This window comes from Pelodiscus sinensis, chromosome 3, assembly GCF_049634645.1.
Source record: "Pelodiscus sinensis isolate JC-2024 chromosome 3, ASM4963464v1, whole genome shotgun sequence".
Classification (NCBI taxonomy): Eukaryota; Metazoa; Chordata; order Testudines; family Trionychidae; genus Pelodiscus; species Pelodiscus sinensis.
In genome coordinates this window covers 126,117,568-126,128,933 of record NC_134713.1, presented here as the reverse complement: position 1 = coordinate 126,128,933, position 11,366 = coordinate 126,117,568, and the positions used below count along the sequence as shown (strand labels likewise).

Genomic DNA, 11,366 nt, shown 5'->3' with positions numbered 1-11,366 from the left:
TGCTGATCACTAGAAAATGGAAGATTTGTGGCTGCAAATGAGGAAACCTAGAATGTCCTATTTCCGACCCAAATGAAACATTAAAAAAGAGATAAGTAGCAATTGTATATATTATGGTCCCTTCCATCTTAGCGTAAGGCAATGCGAAAATCTCTATTAAACGAATAAGGAAATTACATTGAGTAGCTGTTTCGATCTTCCAAGTTCTGTGCACATACCAACTGCCCCTCGAAAACCTCTGGGTGTAGGTATTATTAACCCTTTTTAACGGAAAAATTGGGAAAGTCAGCGAAAGTTGTTTAGTCAAAGGGATCAGACTGGAGTGATTTCTTCAAGGCCAGGGAATGAGTCAGTGTCAAAGGCAAGATTAAAACAAAGATTATATTAAATTCCGGCCAAAAGTGAGCCATCACAAAATTAATCTTATACAATATTTTAACAATCAAGTAAAGATGGCATCTGTTCTTTTGTTAAACATATTTTTCACGCCTGCTGACGTATTTAGCCATTACCTCCTCACAAATAATACCTAGGCTGCAAATAAGGACCCCACAGACCCCTATTTACATCCCATTCACATGTGCAAGCCCTTGGCGTTCCCCCACCCTCTGCTGACTAGGAGGGAGCTGGCTATTCTTGCAGCTCTTGTTGTCTTGGGACTCTTGGCAGAAGTTCAATGAGCAGCACCAGCAGCAGGCGGCCAGAGAAGAGGGCGCCCAGCGCGCAGGCGCTCGGAGGCACTGTCGAAGAATCGAGTCACTGGAGCAGAGCGCACAGGCGGCGGCTGCTGTTGCTGCTGGAGTCCCCGCCCCAGTGCGAGCGCCCGGGCTGCAGTAGGGAGCAAGCGGGGCAGGCGGAGTGAGCAGCGCGCTGGAGTAGGCAGCCGAGGGTGCCGCGACGGGGCTATGCGCTTGCCCTAGTCTCAGTGACTTCCACGCTCGCTGGGGGCCGCTTGTTTGCAGCGGGCGGAAGATCTTGCGGCAGCTGCAGAGCCCGGAGCCTGCCCGCTTGGTCTCTGGTTGCAGGAGGAGGAGGAGGACGCGCGGGGGGCGCTCGCTGCCCCTGGGCTGGGACATGTCGTCCGCGGCGGTGGCGGCTGCTTCCCGCAGGCAGTCGTGCTACCTGTGCGACCTGCCCCGCATGCCCTGGGCCATGATCTGGGACTTCACCGAGCCCGTCTGCCGGGGCTGCGTCAACTACGAGGGGGCTGACCGGGTGGAGTTCGTCATCGACACGGCGCGGCAGCTCAAGCGGGCTCACAGCTTCCAGGAGGGCCGAGCCCCGCCGCCGCCCCACGCCAAGCAGCCGCCGCTCAGCGCGAAGGAGATCCTGGTGCAGCAGCAGCAGTTGAACCACACGGCGGTGGCGGGCGAGGGGGTGCCCCGGCCCCCGCCGCAGCCCCTGGAGCGCTACCCGCTGGCGGGTGCTGCCGCCTCCTCAGAGCGGCCGCCGCCCCGGCTGGGAGCCGAGTACGGGGCCAGCCGGCAGGTGAACGGGATCCTGATGCCCAACGGGTTCCCCAAGCCCGAGGAGCCGCCCGAGCTGAACCGGCAGAGCCCGAACCCCCGGCGGACCCACACGGTGCCGCCCACCCTGGTGCCGCTGATGAACGGAGCCTCCCTGCCTGCGGCCATCAGCATCAGCAGCCGGGCTGCCGCCTCGCTGGCCGCCATCTCCGGGACGCCCGCCCCCATGCAGGTCTCCGTCCCCCAGCCGCCGCCGCCCGGGGAGCTGGCGCACAAGCGGCCCGGCTCCGTGTCCTCCAGCAGCAGCAGTAGCGCCGGCGCGGGCGAGCACGAGAGCAAGGAGAAGCCGCCGCGGGGCTCGGCGGAGGAGCTGGGGGTCGAGGGCAAGGGCCGCGGGGCAGCCGGCGCGGAGCAGGAATGGCTGGGCAAGCCCAAGACGGTGCGGGACACGCTGCTGGCGCTACACCAGCACGGGGGCCACGCGGTGCCTTTCGAGAGCAAGTTCAAGAAGGAGCCCGGCCTGGCGGGGAGCAGGATGCTGGGGTACGAGAGCAACGGGACCGTGGCCAAAGCAGGTATGAGGCAAAGGGAGATGTCTGCTCCCCCCCTCCCCCCAAAAAACAAACCCCGATCTCTTAACTCCCACTTCCTGGTGCCTAACGCGGCACCGTTGCTTAGGTGGCAACGTGTTCATGTGCTGAAACAGCACAACAGAGAGCTATGAGTCAGGGCCGGCTGGTAGGCACTGACAGAGATAGGGCTTTTCCTCCCTGGCGTTCATGCTCGCCATAGGAGCTGCAGGGAAGGCACCAGTAACCTTTCAGCCTCCTAGCAGCGTTGCAGAGCCAGCCCGCGTGTGTGTGAACTGTGTACTTGTACAGGTTGTTGCATGCCTGCATGTGGTGGCTGGATGTGCACATGCACAAGTTGTATAGAACACACACACCTACTTTGGATGCATGTCACGTTGTGTATGTATTTGCATAGGTCAGATAATAGGTATTTCTATGCAAACCAGGGGCTGTGTATACTTTTAAAATGGAACCATTTTGAAGCTTGATTTGTGTAGCTGTATCTCCCTTTATAGCTGTGTTAATCTGATTGCTTTTTTTTTTCTTGTGCATTTCCTCCTCTCCATTTCTTTGCGTCTCTAGGGGCTCGGGCATCAAGGAAAAGGAAGCCGTCCCCAGAACCAGAAGGTGAAGCTGGACCCCCTAAGATCAATGGAGAATCACAGCCCTGGTTGCCAACATCATCAGAGGGGATGAAAATGTCCATGACTGCTACATCTTTCATGTCTCCCCCTCCACCAACTGCCTCGCCTCATTCCAACAGGACCACACCGCCTGAAGCAGCCCAGAATGGCCAATCCCCTATGGCTGCGCTCATTTTAGTAGCAGACAATGCAGGGGGCAACCACTCCTCCAAAGATGCCAACCAAGTTCACTCCACTACCAGGAGAAACAGCAACAGCCCGCCCTCTCCGTCCTCTATGAACCAAAGAAGGCTGGGTCCAAGCAGGGAGGTGCCAAGTCAAGGGACAAACACTGCTGGGGGATTGGAGCCAGTGCATCCTGCCAGCCTCCCGGACTCATCTCTAGCAGCCAGTGTTCCCTTGTGCTGCACCCTGTGCCACGAGCGGTTGGAAGACACCCATTTTGTTCAGTGCCCCTCTGTCCCTTCCCACAAGTTCTGTTTCCCTTGCTCCAGACAAAGCATCAAACAACAAGGAGCTAGTGGCGAGGTATATTGTCCCAGTGGGGAGAAATGCCCCCTGGTGGGCTCCAATGTCCCTTGGGCTTTCATGCAGGGGGAGATTGCAACCATTCTTGCAGGAGATGTGAAAGTGAAAAAAGAGAGAGACTCGTGACTTTTTCCAGTTTCACAACCCAACGGTCACCTATAACTAAAACTGCTTGAATTATGTATATATCTATAAATATCTATAAATATATATATATCTCCAAGACAAGGGAAATGTAGACTTCATAAAACATGGCTGTATAATTTTGATTTTTTGAATACATTGTGTTTCTATATTTTTTTGAAGACAAAAGGTATGTACTTAAAGGCATTTCCTCTTTTTTGTTATAGCAACTATTTGTTGTGCTTCCTTGGTGACAGTTACTGTTCAGTGTAGGCTGTGACTTGCGCTGCTTTTTTTAGAGAGCACTTGGCAAACAGAAATGCTTCTAGCTGTATTTGTATGCACTTGTTTATTTTTAAAATGCCAAATACATTTTCTGACATTGTAAAGATCGCCTTACTGTCTGTGATTTCTTATTCTTGGGCCTTGCTCAGAGTCAAGCTGGACGAGTGCAGATTTGATATGAAATGGCAATGGCAGAAAAAATGAGAGGGTGAAATGGGGTGTCACCATTACATCCAAAAGCCAGGTGAATATTAGAAAGCACAAGTGGTTTCTTTCTGAAACATTCTCTTGTTGCAATAGCAAATTTTTTAGATTGAGTCCAATTCCACTCTGTTTCTTGAAGGACGTTGCCTTCATAATAGAATGTTGAGAGATGTCTGAGAGGCGCTGCTGAGATAGGGATTTCTGGGTTGCTTGCTTTTTTTTGTTTTCTAAAAGGCAAAGTTGACCACAGTTCACGTGATTGGTTGTAAGATTACAGAACTGCATTTATTCATTGATTACATAATGTTAATGCAGAATTGTGGTAATAAAATTAATCACTGTATTGGTGTGTACACCAATATAGCACTGCCATCGTTAAAGATCCATAGCTCTTTTAGCGCCACTCACATACTATATTAACTATGATTGGGGAAAACTAACCTTTTTTTAATTTGCATATAGTGCAGGTGGACTTTGAGTTTGCTTATCAGTTACTTATAGTACTGTTGGTATTATTACTATCTCTTATGTCACATTTCCAGGTAGTGGCAGGTACAAGATGGTACAATGACAGAAGCAGTTGAGATGCTGCCAGAATTGCCTTTAGGCATATTAGGGACAGCCCACATGTGGGTGGAGGAAACCTGTAATATCTCTGATGTGTGTTTCTAAAACAAACCTAATACTACTTTTCTGAAAATGAAAAAAAAAAAATTAACTTGTGGAATGAAAGCAATTATGGTTTCACAAAATGAGCATGCCCCCACCTTTTTAACTAGTTGGACTACTCTTTGTAAAGACATTTCTTTTGATCAAGCTTCTGCATCAGCAAACAGATTTTTTTTAATCAATAAATCATTACTATAAATGGTTAAGTCTTATAGTGATGTTTTGTCCCTGTTTAGCTCATTAGCAACACTGCTGTGGTTTTAAATCCTTATGTTTAGGTGTGTTTGACTTGGTCATAAACAGTTGTTCTGAGCAGTAACATGACTGCAAGTTCTCATCCCTGGGGCAAATAGTATATGTTTTTCAATTTTTTAGGGGGAAAAAAAATCTGTTCAACTAAAACAGTTTTGGGATGCTTTTTAATCAACTTGTGACTGCTATTTAATGCAGAGTAGCTCTTTTTCAGAAGACTTTTTTTTTTAATGGTCATTAGTATTTGAAAATCAGAACAGCACATGCACAGTCATTTTTTGAGTGTTTCAATGAGCACACCACTAACATGTTCCTTGTTACAGGTCAATGTAATATTAAATACAGACTTGCATGGTAAACCAATTCATTGAGTTGATATTACGCTTTAAAATTATACCTGTAGTTCAAATTGGTGTCTTATGTAAAGATGCAGACAAGTTGGAAAAAACGCACATATATACAACTGTAAAGAATTCTTTGGAACACTATGGTCTGTGTAAATGTGTATTTAGCACTTTATTAAAAACATGGATTTCAAGCTGATAGATGGTAACAAGTTCTTTAGAGTTGTTTGGCATAATAACTCATAGTATGGAGTGTGTATGTTTTTGATAAAGTGATATCCCTTCTAAAAACTGCATGAAAAGATTGCTCTGCTGTGTTAGCCACTCTTCAGCTTTGAGGTGAGGTGGGAAGGTAACTTTTCCCACTATTCAAGCTTAACTTGCTTCCTGGAGTGACTGGCATTTGTGTGGTTCTCCAAGAGGCCTTTCACTTAACCTTTTATCTGGAGAAAGTGTGCCTATATTGTGTGGCCCAGCGATACCTTTGGACGATTCTTTAAAGTACTTCAAAGGGTGGGAATTCTTAGGCCTTGTTGTTGTACTAGGTTAAAATACATTGACAACAGAGGTGGAAAAGAAATGTCAGAAAGTTACTATACCTGCTCTGACTTTTAGTCCTGATATCTCAATTGATTCTAATACACACAGTGACATTTCATTATTAGAAAAAGATGCTTGAAATCAGTCTTTTTTTTTTCATTTCTCAAATTTCAGTTGAACTAAGTGTGTCTTATTTTGTTGCTTGCTCAGTTATGACATCACAATGATCACTAGTCAATGAACCAATTTACTGTTTCCTTGGCTACAAAGCTTTTTTTTTAAGTGCTTTAGCTGCAACAGTGCGACTGTTAGTCTTTTAAAACTTTTTAAAGGTGATAGTTTGTGTAGTAATAAAGTGTTTTAATGAAGAATGTGTGATTCTCAAATCTCACTTTAATTACTCTTTTTAAAGTTTTTACTTTTTACTGGAATATCACCTGCACTGTGCTTTTTATTGTTTATAGCTACTAAACTAACACATTACTATTTTTACCTATTTTTAATCTTTGGCATTAAATAAAATATTAGGAGCTTTTACGCCCTTCCTGTGAGTGGTTTTTTTTTTCTTTTTTATTAAAAAAAAAAAAATTTACATTGAAAGGCTACTGCCACTGAAGCACAATGATGTAGTGGCAAAATCAACAGGAGTTTTAAAAAACAGTTATGTCTTTTTGTCCTTAGTAGCATATAGGGAAGCAAAAAGTAGGGACAAGAGAACTGAAACATGGAAAGGGCAGAATGAATTGTCAATTGGGAAAAGAAAATTCCTCCCTCCAGGAAGACTAGAGGGTTATGGCCCTTTCTTTTTATCTTTGGTTTTTATATTATGGTGCAGTATTGTCCATCAGAGCACCTAATGGGTGGGAAAATGACTTGGCATAAGGGAGACTATGGTGGCCTCAGAAAACCTAGTATGTTTTTGGAGCTTTCTTTTTAAAGAGACATGCTGTAAACCAGGCCATGGCAACTATGTGTTTTATGAACTAGCACTTATGAAAGCGTATAAATACATTTGAGAGTGCTCTCTAGTGGTTTATTATTTCAACAGAACCCTGGATCCTTCTGCATTTGGGCCAAATCCAGCTTGCACCGCTTACAGAAAACAGTTCACTGGACTTCTTCTGCCAGAAAGTACAGGATTGGGTTAGGTGGAATCCTTTTTATAAGTTCAGAAATGAGAATAGCAAACACTGTATTAACTATATCCATTTGACTCTTGAATCCAGCCATGGATTGTAGCAATAGTTAAGGTGCTTATAGCATATTTTGTAACACTTGAAGTGTTGTGCAGTAAAACTTAAGCCACCATGAAATGATGTAAATAAAATGTCGCTATTCAAATAAAGTGGAAGGAATACAGTTGATTTTTACAAATTTATCACTTTAAAATAATCTTTTGATTGTGTCAGATATTTACATTTAAGATCCTAAATTATGCATTTAAAGATAAAACTTCTGTCAAAGTTTAGCCAGAATACTGGCCATTCAGGAGGAAGAGTTTATTTTAGTAGACACAACCTGAAGGTTGTGAAAGCAGTTTTTCTTCACTATCCATTGCTGTAACTCCTAAATAAAATTCTTCCTGATTATTTTTTATTCTTACATTCATTCTAACCCTAAATTAAAGCAGAATTTGTTGGATTTGTTTAAAAAATGTCTGCACTGACATTAATAGACAAGCCTGAGATGTGTTTTTCACACTTCTTGTTTCATATTATCAGTGTACCAGACCCCAAAGGAAGTGCTTCAGTTATAGATTAGGTTTTTTTGGTTAGTAATGGTAAAAGGTTTCTCTTTCTGATTCCTAAGACTAGAAGTAGGATCATTCAAAAAATGTTCACTCATATATGAAGGCCATAGAAGGCCTGAGTCATTTGCTTGCTTTTTGTTCAGTTTGACACGCCTTTCCTCTGCTACAGAGCAAGGTCAGGCTGTGCTAACAGATGAATGGAATACATATTTACCCATTTCATCACTCCAGGCTTTCTGGAGTTGAGTGCCATAATTAACTCATTCACTGCCTTTGTCCAGACTATTAGGCAATATGCTCTACAAATTCAGTACTAAGCCTACAGTTACACTGTTAATCATATCTTTTTCACACAAATGAAGTTGACCTGACATTTTATGAAAATGTTTGCTTTTTAAGAGGAAGAGAAATGGGGTCATGCAGCCCCAGTATTTGTGAAAGATCCTAAATACACTTAAGAAAATCATTCCTACAAAGCTGGTTTGCAGGGCTGCAATGGGAATTTACTAAGTTCAACATTCTTTGATCCAATAAGTGAGTCAATATAGGCAATGCACATCTAGATTAACTCCTCTCTCTGCAGCTGAAGAACAATTTTTACCGAGTCATGTTTGGAAGTTTTATCCTAGTAGAATAAAGCCCTCTTACCAAGAAGTATCATACCAGATGACTTAGTTCATAAAAAAGCTGCAAGCTGTGTTCATTTTACCACAAGTTGCAATCTTCTACCATTCACTAATTTTTTAAAGTTTATTATCCTTAACACATGAGAACATTTGAAAATAGTAAGAGATTAATCATTTGTACTTAAAATACTTTTAGTATAATGAAAAATAATCAAAATTATACAGAAAAATACAAGGTTAGCTAGTTGAAACAAGGCTACAATTTTTTGTCTCATTTAATGTGTATGTGTGATCTTACTGCTATAGATAACATTACCCTTGTTAATGCCACTCATGGCAATTGTCTCATAATGGAAATAAAGGGTGGGTGTAGGGGAAGCAGTGATGTTTACCAATACTGAGTATTTTCATACATGTGGTGGAGAGCAAGACAGGATCAAAGTCCAAACAGGAAGAACTAGGGAGGATTTGCTGCATGGACATGGGAAAACTGGGCCCTAGATGGAATCCCAACTACTTCCCTCCATAGCACACAAATCTTGTTAAAATCTGCACTCATTTACAGACAGAAAATGTAAATGAGATTGCCGAGGTTACTCCAGACAGTATTTGGCTCTTTGCTCTTTATATGGCTGAAGCTTCTCAAGTTCAATCTTAGCACCAATATTATATAACCGAATTGGGCAGGGAGAGAGGGGGTTTCCACACAGTTCCTCAAAAGCAGGCCATGATATTGAGTGGAGCCAGTTTCTGCTGCGCTTTGCAAGAGATTACTTTTTAGACAGTGTGTGTGGAGGGGAGATTGATTAGAGTGGTTAAGTGCATATTCCTGACATTAAAATGCTGTGCCCTCGAGCCAGCTTGGAGCCTTTCTGTTTACTTTAGGCAGAAGCCGTCTTACCTAAAAGGACCTACTCAACAAAGGAGAGCTGCTTAGAAACAGATCTGGGAAGAGGCAAGCAGGGAGCTGCTCTTTAATCATGGCCAGTCCCAGGTGTTCTTCGGCCACTCTGCCTTTCCCCTGTGTTCATCTCTGCAATTCTGTTCATTGTTCTTGATGCCTCTTTGACCCAGAGTGCAGGACAATGTAGCACTTTAAAGACTAACAAGATGGTTTATTAGATGATGAGCTTTCGTGGGCCAGACCCACTTCCTCAGATCAAATAGTGGAAGGAACTATAGTGCAAGAAAATGGACATCGTACCCAAAGGACTGAAAGTGAACAATCCACTAAGATCAACATACTTCACTGACTCCAGTGAAAGACTCTGCCTCACACTATCCAAGTTTCTTCCACTTTTGCTTCAACTACCCCAGACTAACACGGCTACATTTCTATCACTATTCTTTGACCCAGATGACTGTTTCCATCCAGGTCACAAACGTAACCCTGCCGTGCCTAACTTTCAGGTCTTGTTTGGGTGTCTGTGAAGGGGAGGGAAAGAAGGGTGGAGTGGGAAGCCCGGGTGACATTCTTCCCTTTGTTTTTTAATTACAGTCGCAGCCAGTGCCGTGGCGGTACAGTATCCGCCGCAATCAGCGGCCTCTTATTAGCGCGCTCGCATGTGTACACTTCATTTAGTGGGGTTTTGTCCTGAGTAATTAACTTCCCAGGCAGCGCTGCAGTCTAGTCACGTGCGCTGTCAGTGATCAAGGCGTGTTCAGGGCTCTCTCCGCTCTAGCCAAGCGGAGTCCCGGTCCCCCCCCCTCCCAGACTGGTGGTTACACAACCAAGTTCACCTTCCCCACCCAGGCTCATCCTGCGAGCCCCCTGGCCGGACCACATCAAGTGCTTCTCTCCCAGCGCGAGAGGGGAAATCCCGCTCCTGCTACCGTCTAGGGAAAAGCGCCGGGGGTGGGGTGAGGGCACGCTGGGATTTCGCCCGCCCTTCTTGCTCAGAGGCTACGCTGCCGGGCAGGAAGGGGAGAGATCCCGCAGAAGCGCCTCACACAAGAGGCTAACGCGCCTGACACATGAATGCAGGGCGGAGGGAGTCCCCCGGCCGAAGGAGGCGGTTCGTGCAGCCAGTGTGCACGCTGCCCTGCACTGTGGTGCAGTAACAATAGCAAAGCGCTGGTTCATCGTGTAGCAATGCAGTCTGGGCATGGGGCGGAGCAGCCGTAGGCCCCGGAAGCTGCCTGTGCTTGGGCTGAGAGAGCTCCCGTTCCCCCCCCTCCCTGCCTCTCCAGCGCCCGCAGCGAAGGGAACTGCACCAGCTGCGCCAGCTATAATTAGAGCGAGCAACCTAGGAAGGTGATAATCCCCCTCCAGCCGCCCCTCGGTGCCTCCCTCAGCCGCACCAAGAAAGGAATTCGCGTGTGTTGACTACAGCTCTTTATCTGGATGGGTCACCTCGTGGTGAACCAAATATAGCAAACGGCTGTTGCTGCTAGCGAGGCTGCTTCTTCCAAGGGGGAGAATCCTAAGCATTGCACAACCCAAGTAAGATCAAACGCATGGCACCCGCACAAATGCTCTGTACCCAGGGCAGATCATCAGGCACATCTTCCAGGGGAGAGGTGGGGTGTGAGAGTTGTGCTGGTTCTCCCATTCCGATCACACGTGTTGGGAGGAAATTGTGTTCAGGGGTCATGAGATTGATTTTTAAAGCTGTTTTTAAAAAAGTCTCCCAAAAGCAGCAGCGTGGTCTAATGAACTGGTCACAGAACTGAGAGCCAGGAATTCCTGGCTTCTAATCCTGGCTCTGTTGCTGACTTGTGGTATGGCCTTCAGTAGGTCATTCACCTCATGGCGGGGTTGTGAGTAAGAGGATACACTGTCCTGTATTTTAAGGGATGGCCTTGATTTTGTGCTTCGTGTCTTGTGACCTGCCACTAAAAATTACTAAGGAGCATTTGACCAACTAATGGGTATGTTTTCAAGTAGTATTCATACAGGGGATTGTTTCCCTGCTACAAAACTGTTTATTGTTTTGCACAAGCAGTAAATTATTGTGAAGCAGAGTCTGAATAAAGGTGCCACTTCATATTGACTGTTCAGATCTTCTCTATTTTCCTTGAAATCATAGGGTTGGAAGAGACCTAAGGAGGGCATTGAGTCCATGTAAATGTAGGTAGTCTACTCAGTTGGGAGGATTATTTTGGACTTGTCCATACACAACAAGTTGTTTATTTAGGAGATAATCTGGAACAGTTAATCAGGCATGACTTTACATATAGACAAGCACTTAATTATAACTTCTACAATGCTTTGAAAATGAAAAATGCAGTAAGTACAATGAATTATTTTATGATTTTGTGTTCTAGTAATAATAAATTTCACTTCTGTTTAATCTTTCATAAGAAAATCTTCCAGTGCTTTACAAACATTAACAAATCTTCCAACATCCAAGTGAGGCAGGT

The 11,366-nt window shown here is 45.1% G+C and overlaps 1 protein-coding gene across 1 annotated transcript; it reads left to right on the top strand.

The window, feature by feature from the left end:
- The first annotated feature begins 653 nt into the window (after positions 1–653).
- IRF2BP2 (interferon regulatory factor 2 binding protein 2) lies at positions 654–5,286 on the top strand. Its single transcript, XM_075924763.1, has 2 exons — positions 654–2,041; positions 2,621–5,286. The coding sequence occupies exons 1-2, from the start codon at positions 1,075–1,077 to the stop codon at positions 3,334–3,336; spliced, it is 1,683 nt and encodes a 560-aa protein (XP_075780878.1). The 5' UTR covers positions 654–1,074; the 3' UTR covers positions 3,337–5,286.
- The last annotated feature ends 6,080 nt before the right edge of the window (positions 5,287–11,366 follow it).

Coding starts and splice junctions, on each gene's coding strand:
- IRF2BP2 (XM_075924763.1), top strand. CDS start 1,075: ATGTCGTCCGCGGCGGTGGCGGCTGCTTCCCGCAGGCAGTCGTGCTAC. Junction 2,042..2,620: donor CGGGACCGTGGCCAAAGCAG/GTATGAGGCAAA, acceptor TTGCGTCTCTAG/GGGCTCGGGCATCAAGGAAA.